An 18,073-nucleotide genomic window follows, 5' to 3' on the forward strand; every position below is an offset into this window, starting at 1 on the left:
ACGCTCTATGTGGTTTTTAATAATTCAAAATGCTCCCCATATCAATAATTCTGAAAGTAAAAATGAGAAATTCCTAATAAAATACAGTTTAGATACGTTTCAATGAGCAAGGCATTACCACAATTTTACATCCTTGATGAAACTAAGGAAAGTGACGTTAAAAAATTCATAGGATAATTAAAGTATTCAATATATATAAATTTGTGTTACGAACACTTTTCATTTGCTCAAGTCAAAAAATAAGAACAATCTATTAGAATAATCGATAAAAATATTTTCTTCTCATTTTTTACACCTTATATTATTATTACAAGTTAAAAGTCCCCAAAGCAAATAATTCTGAAAAAAGCATCCTAATAAATATTTTATATAGTTTGAATCAGCAGGGCTTTACCTTTATTTTTATGGAATTCAGTTAAACTGCAATCAAAATTCTTCTTTCTTAAATAATACTAAAGAAAATTCGTAAAAAAATTAAAATGTTATTTATTGCGAACAAGTTACATAAGAACATTCATTTCAGTAAAAATCTTCATCTTCTATCTTATTAGATTGCTGTTGGTTCTTAACTTGTTCCTGACTGGAATACAATCGAGCTATTTGTTGCGACGTTGTGGCTTCTTCCACAGTTTTATCATCCCTTACTCTCAAAAATCTAGGGAAACGCAGTGAAATACCTTTTTCCGGATCAATCTAAAACATATTTTATATATATATATATATATATATATATATATATATATATATATATATATATATATATATATTCATACATATCTCCAAGTAGAACTTACGATTCCCAAAGCTGCTCTATGTACAGGAGATAATGACAAATCCGCGCATTTGATTTCCCAAACTTGTACAGCATCAAACCAATGATCAGGTTCCAAAGAACTATCGAATCTATAATAAGGTTTCGGTTGTGAAATGACGTGATCCTTGAAAAATTCCGCATGTTTTTGCAAATCCTCATCACTAAAACCGGTTCCTATCTAAAAACTAAACCAATCAGCTTCAATGTCGCTCTTTTAACATATCAATTCACCTTGCATATACTTTGGTATTCTTCGCTGTCTTCGTCATAACAACCTAATAAAAATCCTCCATAATTTCCAGTACGTTTCCCTTTTCCCAAATAACCACCCATCACTACAACGTCCAGCGTATCACCCACACCATCCAAATAGTCTTTCTTCAACTTCAACCAATTGTGAGATCGTTTAGCAATTTCATAGGTGGCATCTTGGTCTAAAGTTTTTACCATCAAACCTTCACAATTACCTAAAAAAGATAATTACTAAAATGGTGGATTCTAACCAAAACCAAAAAAATTATGGTTTATAGATGGTACGTGGAAAAACCTATAAATATCAAAAAGGTAATACTTAGTGTGCATACATCATAATCTAGCAAAAATACAGAAGATTCCATATCAAGCTCAACAGGACCAGATTCGAACCGAGGTTGATAGAGATATGATTACCATAAAGAGCAATCCACTCTCTGGTACTCACAACATATGGTGATGCTCAACCAGTGATGATAACACGAAGTTTTCAAACTTGAGTACAATTTGAAAGATTGGGCAAAATGTGATCTCTTCATACCACTAGGAATATCAGCTCAGATCTGGAGAAAGAAACCTTTCTAAAAAGCATCCATCCACATTCCCTCGGATAGCCAAGCGCCCTTGAAGGTCTTGCAAGCTACGAGTGCACGTCCAAACTAGTATGGGAGTGTAAACAAACTCCAAAAGTACTAGCTAACAAAAACAAAGGAACCCTAATGTGACAACCAGGGTATATTAGGCAATGAAGAAGCAGACAGTCTTACCAAAAGAAGGGCATCGACTCCATACCAAGGATGAGAGCCCTACTGTGGGCTCATTTGTTGCCACATTAATAACCAACTGAACGGATAGCTAAAGAATCAGATGGAGCCTTCCTGGTGAAACTCCAGGTGTATGACAAGAAGTTCTCGTGGTGACAAGAAACTACATGAAACTGGTGGTCGGTCTTGTGATGGGTCAAAGTCCACCTTAACATGCCACCTGCCCATTTAGCTAAAAGACTTAAGTACCAAGAAGAAGTATTCCATCTTAGTTACCTTCTTGTGCTTGCTTTTTATCTGACAAAGGTGATTTGGAAAGAAAATGTTTTAAAAAAAGCTCAAACTAATGCTACATAAAAAATATCAATTTTATTAGTAAAAAATTTAAATATTACCCTTGATACTTTCATCCAAAAATTCTTCTACTTCTTCCATGACGGTCGTATCCATATTTTTAGCGAATATCCATTCTCCTTCCACTTCTCTAAAGTGTTTTTTTAAAAGATCTCTGCGTTCGGAAAATGGTTTTCTCACCAATGGTTCCCCGTTCAAATATAACAAATCAAACATGAAAACGCACACTTGTACCTTTATATCCGCCTCATTGGCATCCTAAAAATATCGAAAATTACTAAATCGGGGATTAATTAATGAAATTACTCACCTTTCTCTTTCTTGTACTAAGTATCTGGAAAGGTAAAATTTGTTTTTTCACTTTATCCCACGCAACTACTTCACCATCTAATATACAAGATTCCACTCCTTCCGTACGACACTTTTCTACTTTAGAGATTATATCAGGGTATTTGGAAGTGTTATCTTCTTGATTTCTACTAAATATATTGATTTTTTTATCATCAATATGTATCTGAAAATAAATCAACAAAAAGATAACATAAAATAATATTTTTGTCATATTTTTTTATTACTTGTGCCCTTTCACCGTCATATTTCCATTCGCAAGTAAATTTCAACCCATCGAATCTTTGAAGAACCTCTTGAACCCCCTTCGTCGGATGAGCCAACATGGGTTTCAAAGGTATACCGGGTGTAATTTTACAATGTTCTGGTAAACTTTCCAAACCAGTTTTCAATATAACTGGTATTATTTTATCATAGCTGGGACATTCACTGAAAATCCGAACAAAAAGATAACTAATCAAGCATTTTGTTTCCACAATATTGTACTTATGACCTACTTATGTCTGCTTCTTTATTCAACCTTACTTATATTTGACCTAGTACAGTGTCTTATACATGGTACATATGACCTACTATAACGTCTTACATTATGCATGGTACATTTGATCTACTGATTGGTAGATTATAATAATAATAATTTGAACTTACCAATAAGCGGTCTTCAAAATAAGACTGTACTTATCATAAAGCGCCTTAAATTTATCATTTCCTAAATCTTTTGCTTTGTTGAGGATACTGGGTGAATATTCTTGTCCTGGTGGAGTAGTAGCACAAGCAAGAGCTAATGCTTGCAAAACTGACTGTTCGGCAAGTCCAATTCTCAATTTTCCAGCTAAAGATCTTATCAAAAATCTAGCTTCAGAATCTTGACATGCAACAAACATGGATTGGATCTTTTCAACTTTTTTCCCTTGTGAAGCGTTTCCTGTCATTCTGGCGATTTCTTTCAATTTATCAAAAACGCCTTTTACAGTTAATTTGGCTGGTTTGAATAGCATCCTTTGATTGGATTTTGATTTTTCTGCTACCAGTCCTAGATCTCCAACTTCTTGGCTATCTGCTTTAACTTGAGCTAGGGTACGGCCAGTCGATTGAGCTATAGCTTTCATCAAGTTGGTTTCTGCTATACCCAATTCCAAACCTACAGAGTAAAAGAAAAATTACATATAATTGATCTTGAAAATCAATATTTAACTACGATTCAAATGCATTTATACCTTCATAAGCTGGTGCTAACTTATTCAAACACAAATAAATACTAGGAAGTAAATCTTCTGGTGATAAGACTATAACGGATCTAAAGAAATTACTTAGAATTTCGATGATTTTTAATCTTGCTGAGATTTCTTCTATTTCCTCAAATGTTCTGGACAATGCACTGTATGGTACCCTAAAAAATTTCATAACGTATTTTTCTTTAGGTACGGATATTATATTACCTTTCGTTGTGTTGCCAAATAGCATCTTTTATGGGATCGTACTTTACTAAAGTTGGATTATACATTTTCTTTTCTTCCTTGGTAGAATTATCTGATTTTTGAACACCTATAATGGGAAATTAGACTTATGGACGATAAACATTGTCACAACTTACCAAACATAAGTTTTCTAGATTCCTGTTTAATCTCTTCTTTCTTATCAACTACATCTAATTGATTTTTATTACCAGCTTTGTTATATTCATTCTTATCTTTATTTTTTGGTGTAGTTTTTGAATTTGGTGATGTTTTTTGTTTATTTGTAAACTCTGCTGACTTATTTAGTTTTTCTTTAGCACGTTTTTTATTTTCTTCAACATCAGTATCGACAATTTTTTGTTTCTTTGTAACAGATTCTGAAGATTTCTCTTCACTGCTATTTTCAATTGCTTCAGATTCGTTTGTATTTGAGCTAAAAAAATTGAGTGTTATTAAATCAAAATGTTTTATCATTACACTTACTTTTCTTGGTCAGATTCATCGCTACTTAATACCCTTGCCCTTTTACTTCTTCTTTTTGAACTAAAAAGTGTTATTTTTATTAAATTCTTTATTTAAAATCGATTACATGCTGATATTACATACCTGTTAACTTCCAGAGAAGTCTCTTTAAGATTTTCAGTCGCATTTTTTGTAGGGGTTCTGGAAAATAAAATTAGTAATAAAATACGTTCCAACACTCTAATAAAAATACCCACTTCACTTTTGATGTTTTACAAGCTTCAAGTTTTTCTTTTCTGAAATATCAAAAATAAAATATCAGATTAGAAAAATGGAAAATCAACTTACTTCTTGATGTTTTCTGTCTTGGATGTGGAATAATCAACTTTTAATTTTATTTTCGAAATAGTTATATTTTTCTTTATATTACTACAATGTGGAAAAAGAATAATACTTTTTGTCTTAATACTAAGAACTACTCTTTGAGAAACTATTCTCAATAAAAACATTTTCAAAATATTTTAAATACCTCGAACATACCCAATATCTTTATCATCATCTTTATTGGTAGGAAGTTTATTAAAAAATGACCTAAAATCAAAATTAAGTAACAAACAATGTTAAAAAATATTTTATTAAAGACTAACGTAATTGTTTTTTGCATTTTGATTTATTTATTTGCCCGCCAAACTCATATTTTAGGTTAATAGTTAAATGTCAATTTGTTTCGCATATAAATTACATAACCGTTAAAAGTAACTATCGGAATTTAATTTATACTTTCTTGGCGATTGTTAAATTTAAACTAAAAAAAAATAAAATTTTCATTGAAAAATGATAAGACTTGTCGGTAGATCATAATCAGCTGATTGCGGATCCTAATCCAGAACGAGAAATAGATCACAGTTTTCGAACATCGCTTTCAATTTTCAGTGGAAATATAAAATATGATCTACAAAAACTTTTGAGTTTTATCACTTTTTGTGTGTTACTTTTTCCATGATATTTATTAAGTTATATAATAGATTCTAGTTATTCAGTCATTCTTATTGAGCAGTTATCAACAATTACTAACTTCACACGGCTTTAGCACTAAAGTTTGATTTTAATAAACTATTTTTATGCTGAAATACCAAAAAAAGAAAACCGCACACCTCAGTATCAATGAAACAAAAAATAATAGTAGACTGCCGTTTAAGGAGAATAAATAATTTTAAAATTTCAAAAAACCATAGAAAAATTAGTATCCGAATAAAAATGAACGTGATCCGGGTTAGTTTCTGAACATTCAGATCACGATTTGGTCAATCCGATCATAATTTTTTAAAAGTCCTTATATAATCTTAATTTATCAGTCACTAATATACGACTAAGAGACTAACAGTGCTACCAACATAAAATAATCGTATATAACCAGTGAGTGAGGTTAATTCTTTCATTTCTATCTGTCATTAAATTGAAGTATTATTGAATAAGTGAGTAAGTATAGATCCTCGCTAATTTTAATGAACTAATTTTTTTATATCTTAATCATCATACCTTTTTTTGTAAATTTGTTCATTTAAATTAGAGTTTTAATGTACATGAAATATTTTGTTATATATATTTAATGGTAATTTATTTTAATATGATGATTGATATGTCTCGTTCGTATGATAAATGATTATAAATAATCGGAATATTCTGATTATTGATACCTCAATAAATACGTACAATTCAGTGATTATTTACATTATCAATTATCCTATTTTTGCAGATCAGTATAATATGGAATGTAAGAACACAAATACTCAAATCTTTTTTGTTGTTCATACAAAACTTTTAATTAGGATGAAAGAAACACGTGTGTTTAAAAATGACGCTATCAACGACTACACGTAGAGGTAAGTCAAAGTTATAGAATGGTAGTGTATATGGAATTTAGATCTCTATGATGTTTTAAGTTATCCCTGTCATAAAATAGTTGCTGATAACATTTTTTTCTGATTAATTTTTTTATTTTGAATATTTTTAAATGTTTGTAGCGTTTGACTAATTTTTATTAATTATTTTCAGGTTATTGTTGAATTTTTAATAAATGGCGTAAAATACAAAGTAAGTTTTTTTTCGAAAATATCAAGTTATTCCAATTATCATGATGATTTTTTTTAGACAAGCATATGACTGAATAGTTTTGTTGAAAATATATTTCTGAAATATTTTCTATAAAATTTCTTAGATTTTTTAATTTCGTGTTAATTAATGATATCTTTTTGTTTTTAGATCGTTTTGATGTACTAATTTCGTGGTCAACATTATAAAAAGTGAGTATTTTGAGTTTTCATTCAATTTTAACTTTCAAGTTTGTAAATTATTTAGAAATGATGATAAAAATTACCGTCTGAAATTTAGTGATTATAACTTCTGGCTGCTTTTTTGCACTGATAATTCAAAAAATTACATTTTCAAACACCAATTCCAAAATCGGGATTTCATTGAGTTTTTCATTGTTACAGGAAGAAATTTCTCCATAAAAGGAATACCAAAACTTTATTAAATTGGTAAGTGATTTTGATCATTTATTACGAAATTTTGAAAACAAACAGTTGAGAGTTTTCGATGTAGAATCCATTTATCGCTATCTCTGATGTCTTATATTAGTATTTCTCAGGTTTCACCAATAATTCAATAGTTTGACTTACTGTTCTGATTATTCTTATTAGAACTGTATTCAAAAGTTCAATGGTAGGTTTTATTTTTTGGAGGGGGGGGCTTATTTTTAGCAGGAGGAAGATGTAAAAAAAGTTGTACACCCTTTTATTAATTTTCAAATTAGAAGCAGCGCCTCAATTTTCAATAATCTAAGGTCAGTGACAATTTGCAAATTTCAAAACTAATACTTGATTCATTTATTTACCTTTTGTATCATTCTCTCCACTCTTACTTTTATTTGGCTCCTCTTGTCCCCATTTTTTTTTGTTTTATAGTCTTCTCTCTTTTATAAGTGACATTTCTTTTCTCCTGTTCCTCTTTACACGTCGTCTCCCCACTCACATTTTCCACAATGACATTTTTAAACAAATTTTTCGCCCTCTATTCCTCGAGATTTTTTATTTCTCTCCTTGACCTTTTCTTTCCTCTTTGCTTATCAGTTTTCCCATCCTTTTATAAATGACATTTTAAAGTTAGGCAAATTTCAATCACTACTTCAACATGCTTTTTTGCCCATCATGATATTGAATTTTTTACTCTTTTTTTTTTAGAGGTTCTTATTTGCCATAAACAAATAAGACTTTCATAGAAATTGTCTATTGAAACGCACTCACCAAACTTTAGCATAAACTTAACAGGGCATGTATCAGTGCACGAGTTTGTAATAGTTTTGAACAATCAGAATATTGACAGTTTTTTGTTTGTCAGTGGATCTATTTGACGTCACCAAAGCCCGATGTCCTTTGAGAAGCCGATGATTTATTTTTTTATGATTTGAATACTCACTTAGTTTGCTACCATTTTCGGAATTCTTTATGATGATTTAATATATACGCTATTAAGAAGTGTTCAACACTAATGGTTACACACTTGCCCTCTCTGATTTACAATAAAAAAACAAATACTAGACTCTGCATTTCTCAATTATTTGTATCAAATGCTTATTATTGTTGCAGTTGAATCGCGGAGTTTGTCTGAAAAGTTTCTAATGTCATATATTTTGCATAGAAAGTCCTTTTCCTCAACGTATGTCAGAATATGTAAGTTTCGTTTAATATTAAAATAATTATGAATTTAATTTAAGTTAATTTTCAAATGATGCTTCTAATATACGCTATGATTTTTTGATTACAAATATTTTACTGAAATTATCCTTAATGGATGAAATTTTCAATTGATTAATCCTTTAACTGATTATTTTGTTTTATTTTACAGGTCAGTGAACAAGAGGAAATTTTGAAATTGACGCAACAAATAAAGGAAGTTTGAATTTTAAATGTTTTTGTTTTATCAGCGTTACCCCCTCTCGACAAACACAAAAACTTGTTTTTTCTTTCCTTTAATTTTACTGAATTTATATCTGCAACGGGCAACAATCGATTTTTTTTTTAGTAATAATTGTTCTGTTTTTATTGATGAATTTCTCTTTCCTTACATCCCATTCCCGTGAATCTTTTGCAAACCAAAACAAAAATTATTTTTAACTTTGAAGGGCGCCGTGTATCCTCCATTTTGATCTTCGCTTAATCTACAGCGTTCATAGTAACGTTATGGGCGGGCGGGCGGCCAATGGACTGTTGAGCACATAGACCCATCGTGTCCCACTTAGCGTTACTAGTTACGGGCGGCCAATGGGCCGTTGAGCACATAGACCCCCGTTGTGCCCCACTTGGCGTTACTAAAGGCCGATGGGTCGTGGGGATGAAATTTACGCGCTTTAACTTCAAGGGGTGCAATTGACATCTTTGAAAATGCTCAAATCTATCAAATAAAAAAAATATTGAATGGCCACTTTAATAGAAACGTGACAAAATTACGCGAATCAAGCTTGGATTCAATTATACGTTTACTGGGTGATAGTTTATATTTAATTGTGGACGGCCAAAGGATTGTTAAAGACAGTTCTTCGGATAGGCCCATCGTGCGCCTTTGACGTTACCAAATGCCGATCTCCTTTGAGAAATGGATCAGGTATTTGGCTTGAACCATTTGATGTCATTAGGCAAACTGTGATACACTCGCAGAAAGACCTAATCTACGGTTTCATCATTCTCCTTGCATCAGCGGCACTTCGGATCTACATTGATGCCCATGGTGTAGAGATTACGTCTCAGGTGACCGTGTCCGGTTAAAAGTATTGTAACTAATCTGTTTTCGCTTTTATCGTGCCAGATGTCTATCAATATCTTTCGTAATTTTGGTCTCCGATTTGACATTTTTAGTTTATAAGTGTCTGGAACACTGTAAATGTCAATAAATAGAACTATATAACTTTTAGTATAAGTAATGTAAAGCCTATAACCATATTTTCAAATTTACCGCTAAAACTAAGATCAAAATGACAGCTTACGCATGTGACACCTATTCTTCCCTCCACACATCTTGTGACACGCAGAAAATATGGCAGAACTTTCAATAATGTCACCATTTATGTATGTTGAAATGATAATTTGTAGGTTATTTTTTATAGTGACGTAAACGTTATCTATGATAGGAATATAAAGGATATTACGAATAAATCATAGTTAACATATATAATTTATTGTGTTAGAATTATACAGTTTTTTTTTTAAATAATATTATATTAACATGGAAAATGTGACATCTACCTATAAAAATAAATGACTATCACAGATTAGAATCCATAATCTTCTTTTTTTACCAACAGCGTATCGTCAAAAAGATTATAATTACTTGGCTGTCAAATCGTAACCGTTCGTATTGGTAATTTTCATATTTCCAAATCTTCTTTTCGCCGAATTCAAGTCTCCGAAATCCGTCCACATTGGCTGCATATCCAATTTGCCTAAAGGCGTTTTTTTAAAATAAAATGACAACTGTATTAATAAACGTTATTTTTAAACAACTGATATTGACAGCCCGCCATTTTGAACAGAGGTCGTACATTGTTGACTGTTTTAATTAGAACGGAATATTTAACGATTTTTATTTAAAACAAATAATTCACTTTGAACGTAAAATGTTTAGTTTTGAAGCATTTTTAGGGCGTCAGTGCTTTGTTTTTGTAGTAAAAACTAATTTATTATATTATTAATCAACTTACTGGATTGTTTATTTTGTACGCCACTGTTTCTTCCGTTATTAGAAAAATTCGAAAATAAACTAATGTTAGAATCTCGTCGCACTGTAGATTGTCCGTTTATATATTTAGGAACGTTCAAATATTGGTTCCGAATCGTTCCCGCGCTAGCTTTCGCCAAAGGTTCCAAAATATCTTGCAAATTAAACTGACTCAAATTCACTTTCGAATTATCTTTTTTCTTCTCTGAAGCAGGCAGCTTTATTTTACTTCTTGGACAAAACAGAACATGTCACGAAAAATATTTAAAATTCGTTGACAAATGCAAACAAATATACATTTATAATAAAATCTGATAAGACGTGACAACACCGCAATGCAAAAAACCAATGATGAGAAAGGTCTACTATTTTATATTGTGTTACGTTTTAATAGCATTAGTTCGAAAAATGATAAAAAAATCTACTAACACAAAAAATTAAATATAAAAACCAGGACCTCACTTTCGGTGGGTAATTACTCCTAATAACAACCAAAACATTCACAATAAATGAAGTAGAAAAAGAGATTAATTTTCTAAATCCTCGAAAAGCCCCATAACATAGAAAAAATCACTCCAATGCATCTTGGTGTATGGAAAGGTATATATTAAGAGTTTCATTGAAGAAGAACTTGAGAATAATGTAAATACAGTACTCCGCTCATCAACAGAAGCCCGTAATGATAGAAAACTCAAAAACAAATAGCCAACTGGCCTGATAGAAATTTTAATTAGAGAGGACCTCATCACGTCATTGAAAGCTCTTACTCCGACAATTTAAGTCTATTAACAATTTGTATTTTGATTGGTAATAAATAAGAGATAAAAAAAGAAACGTTATAAAATAAACATTATACAACAGTGAAATACGTTTAAAATACTAGTACTGTAGTCATCAGGCTCATAAACAAGTATTTAAATATACCTTTTCCCAAACTTGTAAAATGAATTACTATAAACAGCGTTTAATTACACTTAAACCAAAACGTTATACACTTTAAAAGGCAATTATTGTAACGAAAGGTTTCACTTATTAATTAGTCACACAATATTTATTTATATAACTAAAATGTCATACACAGTATGTATAAAAAACAAATGAAATATCTGAATTTAGCCCATAGAACACAAAATTCTGCATAATAACTATTTATTTATCTATGAACAAAACATCATAATTTGTAGCGTAAAAAAGAAGATAAAAACGTGAGAAAAAGTACAGGACCGTACATTAGAAATTTATTTAGATAAATAAATTATTAAAATAATTTAATTTTAATTGTGATTTAATGATAAATAGTGTTTGTTAATTAAATTTAGAGATAAGTTAGATTTGAAATGAAATATTTATCATGAAATTTTTAATACATACCCTAAAATATCAGCAAAATCATCTTCGTACTCAAAATTCGTCTCGAACCCCCAACTAATTTTCTTATTAGGTATCACCACTCCTCCTCTGGCCTTATTAATTTTATTCATATTATCGAAAATCGACGGTAGATATTTACTCCCGTAATCGGATTGTCCGAAACTATAGACGATAGGCGCCCCTTGCAACCTGGGTTTTTCCAAATTTTCCATGGGTTTTATCAACGATTGGATATTTATTTGAACGGCGGGTTGGTTGGAATTGGACAATTGTTTGATTACAGATCGACCGTTTGTTTGGATATGGACTTGAGTTTGGGGATTTGGGAATAATGGATCTGGTGGTTCCTGCGTGGATATTTTTCCGTTAGTGTGAGACTGTAAGGCACTATTCGCTTGGATTTGGCGGTTCGTTTGGAGGGCGCTCAACTGATTAACCTGGAAATTTATTAGAAAATACATCCTGAAATGTGGAAATCAAAATTATAGACCTGGAAATATTGATGTTTTAACGCACTTTGTGCTGTAGGTCTATGGATGGGGTTCCATTCGAGGAATTCGTCTATTAAGCTGATCCCATTCGATCCTGCTTGTGGTACAACGTCGTTAAGGGGGGTTTTGGCAAAATAAGGGAATTTGAAACCCAAAGCGCCGGCTAGTTGATAACTTTCTGGCCATTTGTTCTAAAATTGTATCCCAAATATACAAAAAGTATCTAAAAACGTAATTTTTCACTCAAAATCCCCCCTCCCTCGATCAAACATGTTCAAAACGTCAATTTTTACTGTACAATGTTACCACGTTAACTTAGCCATAAACGACAAGATGGCCGTCGAACATTTCCTGTTCTGTAATTACCTCCGAAAACTATTTTTAAACACAAAATTGTTTTAGCTTCAGTTATTAAGAAAAAAATGTTTTTTTTATTAATTTATATTTTTTTAACGAAAACTTAAAATCATTAATTTATCTATGAAATTGACGAAATAAGCTCGCAATTGCGTTTGCCTATACAGATTTTATCAAAATTAATGTGCGCAGTAAAAAATTTAATCGAAACATTTGACGTACTTCATCTGGAGTGCCTCTTAAAGCGCATATTTTGTACAACTGGTCCGTCTCTGTCGTTCCTGGAAATAAAGGCCTGTACGTATAAATTTCGGCAGCTATACAACCCAAAGCCCATAAATCAATCGGACTACTGTAAATAGTCGAGTGTAGAAGAACTTCCGGAGCCCTATACCATCTAGTCGATACGTAATCGGTGTACGGCGGCCTCGAACGTATTTCTCGAACTAACCCAAAATCTGCAATTTTTACTAAATCCGGCCCTGAGCAAAGTATATTTTCCGGCTTCAGATCTCGGTGAAAAAAACCGTGTCGATGAATGAACGCTAAACCTTGTAAGATCTAAAATATCGAAACTAACAATGATTCAAAAGATAATGGAAAATATTTATTGTATTCTGAAATGTACATCAGTATTAATGATAATTATATCATAGATTTCGCCGACATGTTTCCTTGATATATCGGCGCCATATTTAAAATAGCGATTATGTTTATTATAAATATAATAATTTCAACTAGGTACAATCTATATTAAAATAATGAAGATGTTAGATATTACAACAGTAAACCACGTTTTTTAAACATAATTTAATTCATTATGGTAATTATAAGTTGCTCGTTTGTTGACAACAATATGAATACAATTCGTCTCATCATAATATTAATGGTCATGGTACTGGTGTACATTTTAGAATATAAGCAATTTAAAAAAACAAGTTTTTTATAACATGTAAAATTTATAAATGAAACCTAATATTATTAAATTTATAATGAAGTTAACAATTTTTGATAAAAGTTTAATAGGTTAAGGTATACTGTGTAATTATGATAATAAAAAAGCTCAATACGAATAATGTATTCAATAAAATCAATATTTAAACTCACTAACCAGCTGTTAAAAGGTAATAGATGAAATATTAAAAGCAAATAATGAAAAGAGGTTACATTGACATATATTACAGGGGTTGCAACATTTTTTCTTTGTATAAAGCAGTAGTAATAAAAATTATTGTTGTTTATGATATCGAATTATAATGATTTAAAAAATTATTTATAGAAATCTTCAATTAACTTTGGTTAGATTATAGGAATACTACGAAAACACATAAGATTTTTTTACATAAACGTATGCGAAACGTTCGCGTGTTTTGCATCAACTAACGAATCGGAATGTATGTAAATAAAGCAATAATTTATTATAATTCATAAACGAAAATGAAGGAAGCTAAAAATCAAGCACGAAAGCGAAATAAGGAGGTCATCAAATACTATGTGAATATACTAATCATTTCCAATGTTGTTACTATAGAAATGTACACCTAGAAAATATCTTACCTGATTTATGATATTTCTAACGACTGATTCTGGAAAAGGCACTCTTCGGTCTTTGATTAATTGATATAAATTTTCTTGCATATATTCAAACACAAAATATAATACATCGTTTTCTCTTATAACCTCTTTTAATTTCACCACATTCGAATGATGTAATTTTTTCAAAGACTATAAACAAAAGTCTATTTTTTGTAACAATTTTCATCCAAAAATTTATAACAATTATTAATTGAAACTATAAATATTTCCAAATAATTTTCAAAATTTCATTAATTTGACAGTTGATGGGCAAGGTTAGTTGCATAGATAAACATTAAAAAATAGAGGATACAATAGAACAATACGTATAGAAAACTAAAGAATTCTGTTATTTTTATTGTACTTTGTTTATAGATTACCGGGGGACATCTGAAGTTGAAACATATCAATTCAGAATATTTCTAAAAAACGGTAATAATAACTATCGAAATGAGAGAACTCCATTATTTTTATTATACTATGTTTATAGATACCAGGTGACTACTAAATATATAATTTCAAACTAAAATTTTTTGTATTCTTTGATATTACTGCAGTCTACAGGGTGTTATAAATATGGAAAGTCACAAAATAGTGATAACAGATGAATTTATAATAAAACATATTTTCTTACAAATAAATTTCACTTACCTTAACTTCCCTAAGATTCATGGCTTCGTCCCAAGAATAATATTTCCTCTTCATTCTTTTAATGGCCACTTTTTCCCCGGTATCCTTTCTTTGACCCAATACAACTGAACCATAAGTGCCATCGCCAAGTTGGTGTAGAATATTGTACCTGTTCATGATGTTTTACAATTCTAACCTAGGAAATTAGGGTAGATATAGAACTAATTCGATAACTTTTGTTATTAACTGGGATAACTTGGGACTCACGTAATAAATAATATAAAAACAATTTCTCTAATGATTAATTCACAATTGACATTTTTGACAAGAATGGTAAACGTCAAAATTTATAAGATTTTAGAGGAATCGATTGTGTATTTGATCAAATTAGAAATTAATAAATATAGAAAAGGAGAAAATAATTTGAAAAAACCGTCATTTTTACTTGTAAGAATGTTATTGAAAAATATCACTTTATCAATCGGGGACTTCAAAAGAATATTAGTTACGCCACTGGAATGTTTATAAATTCATTATTATGTGTTGTTTATAGTAATTATAAACATTTAGAACTTACCGAAAAAATTTAAATTAACTACAACTAACTGATACTAAATCTACATATTCCTATCGTTAAGAAACATTTTAACTGCTTACGTCTGTTCGATATTTTCACTTGTACTAAAAACAATTTTACGATTTGCGCCGTCCTTCTAAATATTGATTATTTTCCTACTTCAAGAATGTTTTACTCTGTAAAAAACATCAATTTACGTGTAACTGGGAATGTTAGAATTTATCCCACCCGCAATAATTATCAAATGTAGTTCATACCGCGAGAATGTTTACTGAAAGGTGTAACCTTAAATATTTCTGCTTGGTTGGATTTATTGATACAAACAAACGTGATGGATAATTAAACGATGAATCATAATAATATTTGGTGTCAAGTTGTCTGTATCAGGTTTTATTTACTTTAGAGTTTTCTTAATTACCTTAGTATTATAACGTTATTTACATTCTTTTATAATTAATTTGAACGATTGAATATTATGATATTGACAATTAAATTAATCAAAACAAAATCTCAACTTCAAATTTAAATTTACGTCTATAAATAGATAAAACCAAAAGGAATCATAACTAAGCAAAAAGTATTATTTTTGGCCGTGGTTTTCTTCTATCTTCTTTAAAAAAAATAATACTAATCTGTTTTTTTAATGATTACTGTTTTTAAATTAGCCATCATAAATATGATCAGCAGTAGCGACTCCAAGCGGTAGACACTAAAACTTTGTTAACACAAATTAGAGATGGGAAACTACTTCTTAAGATATTAATTGAAGAAATGAATTGTAATCTATTTCCTAGTGTGACAATAAAAGTTTATTTATATCTAAACATAAGTTAATTAATTTTATCCTATGCATATAGGTCTTTAATATAACTAATACATATAGTAAAGGGTAGTTTACAAGTGAAATTTAAAACTCAAAAGTCAATTTAAATCACATATTCACACTTTTTCACATTTTACAGATGCGATTACCTACAAACTTCTATTTAAACGTTACCGACGGTCTCGGGGTAGCTTAAACTTTAGTATAATACGAAACTGAGAATTCAAACTTAGCTTAGTTTAAACTAGAGCTCAATCCAGTTTTACCGTAAGTTATAAAATTGTACCCAAGTATGAAATTCTCTATTTTTTGTAAATTTGATATTGTGTATTGATAATATTAGGTGTTAAAATAAAACTATAGGTACTTTGGAACATATATTTGAAAGGCATAACTTATTTTTAAATACCACCCATCTCTAGTGACAGTACGTCAAAACGTCACCGTGGTAATACGCATTTTATAAATATGGGATATGGCTTAAAAAATAATAATAATCATCTTGTAAATTGCGGCGCCAATCTGTATATTTTTCGTAAATAAATTTTGGAATCTTCGATTTAGATTTTGAATATGAAATCATTTTATAAAAAATATATGGATGAATTACTACAGCTTTCAAGACTCCAATGAAATGAATCTCGTATAAGCAATAAATATTTAAATATCTGATAAGTATATATTCGTAACTTGTTATAAAAATGACTTCGAGTGTGACAAAAAGAAACCCAGAAAAATCTGTTGATAAAACAACGAAAAGCAAAGATGATGTTAAGGATAAGAATAGTACGAAGGCAGCTAAAAACTTGTAAGTTTCACACGAAAACTGAAATTTTTTTTCTAAATGATAAAAAAAATTTCAGTAAATACGGCCCGTTGCCAAACTTTCCAGGACAAAGAATGTGGAGCAGAGGTGTTCTAGTGATAGGAGTCCTTATATATTTGTGGTATTTTTCTAAAGGCACGAAAGATTCAATTCTTTCCAAACAAACAGAGGTGTACGTTAGAAGATCGCAAATTGTAGAATGTGGCCCTGAATATATAAAAGATATCAAACAATATGAAGGTTGTGTACCCAAGAAATGTGGGAGATTCGTCAGTGATAAACTCGTCACTGAAGAAGAAGCAGATATTTTATTAAAACTTGCAGTTAGAAGTAAGTGTAATATCATAAATTTAAAGCATTTTTAGAGAATTTATTGCATCATATTGATGTTTAATAGTGTACTTTAGGTTTAATTCGTGAGTTTTCATCCAATTTGTTTCATTTTACACCCTTAGAATTTGTTATTGTGTTGGCTTTTAGTAATGGCTCGAGGTGGTTCTTCAGGAGGGGCTTCTATCGTCGACCTCCACACTGGAGCCCTATCCTATAGAGACAAATTTATAAACATCTATCAACATAATGGAAATAAAAAGATTTTAACAGAAACTGAACGTAAGGTTTACGAATTAGTAAGGAAAAATATACAAAGTGCAATTGCGGAATCTTTCGGGATAAATACTGACAGTTTACATTTAACTTACCCAACTTTCTTTTCCCGTTTATCTAACGTGGATCCTAAGACGAGACACGATGAATACTGGCACGAACACATTGATAAAGTAAGTTAGAAATAGTTGGTGATACGTTAGTTGATTATTTAATTTCTAGCGTACTTACGAGGCTTTCCATTACACGTCTTTGTTGTATTTGAACGATTACGGGAAGGATTTTAAAGGAGGTAGATTTATCTTCATGGATAACATATCTGCGCCTACTAAGAATGTAACAGTGGAACCGAGGAAAGGAAGAGTATCGATGTTTACTTCCGGATCGGAAAATCCGCATTATGTGGAAAGGGTAACGGAAGGGTTGCGGTTCGCTATTACAATTTCCTTTACTTGTGATGCTACTAAAGCTATTCTAGATCCCGCTATGTGAAAATGAAGAAAATAAAGAATGTAACAAAAAGTTTGTGTTTGATTCAATTATTTAAAAAAATGGTTTAATCAATAGGGTTTTTTTGATGTTAAATTTTTTTTA

General features: G+C 30.4%; 3 protein-coding genes and 1 long non-coding RNA gene across 14 annotated transcripts; 2 read left to right on the forward strand and 2 right to left on the reverse strand.

Moving 5' to 3' along the window:
* Positions 1-461: 461 nt before the first annotated feature.
* On the reverse strand, positions 462-5,462 carry LOC130899010 (DNA ligase 1). Of its 4 annotated transcripts, none has more exons than XM_057808666.1 (15): positions 5,099-5,462; positions 4,992-5,042; positions 4,709-4,747; positions 4,596-4,652; positions 4,473-4,532; positions 4,127-4,422; positions 3,972-4,077; positions 3,750-3,922; positions 3,181-3,673; positions 2,760-2,961; positions 2,495-2,698; positions 2,226-2,442; positions 1,046-1,281; positions 795-992; positions 462-693 (listed from the first exon to the last, which is right to left on the reverse strand). In XM_057808666.1, exons 1-15 carry the CDS (start codon positions 5,113-5,115, stop codon positions 520-522), a joined length of 2,523 nt encoding a protein of 840 aa, XP_057664649.1. In that variant the 5' UTR covers positions 5,116-5,462; the 3' UTR covers positions 462-519. The 4 variants fall into 4 exon arrangements, with proteins under 4 accessions (XP_057664649.1, XP_057664648.1, XP_057664652.1 ...); XM_057808669.1 differs by having other exon boundaries at positions 471-693; positions 795-988; positions 5,099-5,313; XM_057808665.1 differs by lacking the exon at positions 5,099-5,462 and having other exon boundaries at positions 463-693; positions 4,800-5,042.
* A 425-nt stretch (positions 5,463-5,887) lies between these two features.
* LOC130899017 (uncharacterized) lies at positions 5,888-9,787 on the forward strand. 2 transcript variants are annotated; one of them, XR_009059952.1, is made up of 7 exons: positions 5,888-5,930; positions 6,208-6,334; positions 6,507-6,545; positions 6,714-6,754; positions 6,947-6,991; positions 8,099-8,182; positions 8,358-9,787. It is a non-coding gene; the product is annotated as an uncharacterized LOC130899017 (long non-coding RNA). The 2 variants fall into 2 exon arrangements; XR_009059953.1 differs by having other exon boundaries at positions 5,888-5,926.
* Positions 9,662-15,680, reverse strand: LOC130899011 (serine/threonine-protein kinase dyf-5-like). Of its 7 annotated transcripts, XM_057808672.1 has the most exons (9): positions 15,643-15,658; positions 15,305-15,400; positions 14,669-14,843; positions 14,000-14,167; positions 12,665-13,003; positions 12,085-12,276; positions 11,595-12,031; positions 10,207-10,454; positions 9,662-9,948 (listed from the first exon to the last, which is right to left on the reverse strand). In XM_057808672.1, the coding sequence occupies exons 3-9, from the start codon at positions 14,822-14,824 to the stop codon at positions 9,833-9,835; spliced, it is 1,656 nt and encodes a 551-aa protein (XP_057664655.1). In that variant the 5' UTR covers positions 14,825-14,843; positions 15,305-15,400; positions 15,643-15,658; the 3' UTR covers positions 9,662-9,832. The 7 variants fall into 7 exon arrangements, with proteins under 7 accessions (XP_057664655.1, XP_057664656.1, XP_057664659.1 ...); XM_057808673.1 differs by lacking the exon at positions 15,305-15,400 and having other exon boundaries at positions 15,643-15,680; XM_057808676.1 differs by lacking the exon at positions 15,643-15,658 and having other exon boundaries at positions 10,207-10,451; positions 15,305-15,547.
* Positions 15,681-16,470: 790 nt separating this feature from the next.
* Positions 16,471-18,001, forward strand: LOC130899014 (2-oxoglutarate and iron-dependent oxygenase domain-containing protein 3-like). Its single transcript, XM_057808678.1, has 4 exons — positions 16,471-16,855; positions 16,911-17,203; positions 17,354-17,652; positions 17,702-18,001. The coding sequence occupies exons 1-4, from the start codon at positions 16,749-16,751 to the stop codon at positions 17,969-17,971; spliced, it is 969 nt and encodes a 322-aa protein (XP_057664661.1). The 5' UTR covers positions 16,471-16,748; the 3' UTR covers positions 17,972-18,001.
* Positions 18,002-18,073: the final 72 nt, after the last annotated feature.

The sequence above is a fragment of the Diorhabda carinulata genome, chromosome 10 (assembly GCF_026250575.1).
Source record: "Diorhabda carinulata isolate Delta chromosome 10, icDioCari1.1, whole genome shotgun sequence".
NCBI classification, from domain to species: Eukaryota; Metazoa; Arthropoda; class Insecta; order Coleoptera; family Chrysomelidae; genus Diorhabda; species Diorhabda carinulata.

Excerpts from the sequence above, each read along its gene's own strand:
- LOC130899010 (XM_057808665.1), bottom strand. The coding sequence starts at position 4,960 with ATGTTTTTATTGAGAATAGTTTCTCAAAGAGTAGTTCTTAGTATTAAG. Across the intron at positions 4,748-4,799 it reads AAGACAGAAAACATCAAGAA|AAAAGAAAAACTTGAAGCTT; the intron begins GTAAGTTGATTT and ends TTGATATTTCAG. Across the intron at positions 4,423-4,472 it reads GATGAATCTGACCAAGAAAA|CTCAAATACAAACGAATCTG; the intron begins GTAAGTGTAATG and ends CAATTTTTTTAG.
- LOC130899011 (XM_057808673.1), bottom strand. The coding sequence starts at position 14,824 with ATGAACAGGTACAATATTCTACACCAACTTGGCGATGGCACTTATGGT. Across the intron at positions 13,004-13,999 it reads TTAGAAATATCATAAATCAG|ATCTTACAAGGTTTAGCGTT; the intron begins GTAAGATATTTT and ends TCGATATTTTAG. Across the intron at positions 12,277-12,664 it reads TAAGAGGCACTCCAGATGAA|AACAAATGGCCAGAAAGTTA; the intron begins GTACGTCAAATG and ends ATACAATTTTAG.
- LOC130899014 (XM_057808678.1), top strand. The coding sequence starts at position 16,749 with ATGACTTCGAGTGTGACAAAAAGAAACCCAGAAAAATCTGTTGATAAA. Across the intron at positions 17,204-17,353 it reads ATTAAAACTTGCAGTTAGAA|TAATGGCTCGAGGTGGTTCT; the intron begins GTAAGTGTAATA and ends GTTGGCTTTTAG. Across the intron at positions 17,653-17,701 it reads GGCACGAACACATTGATAAA|CGTACTTACGAGGCTTTCCA; the intron begins GTAAGTTAGAAA and ends TTTAATTTCTAG.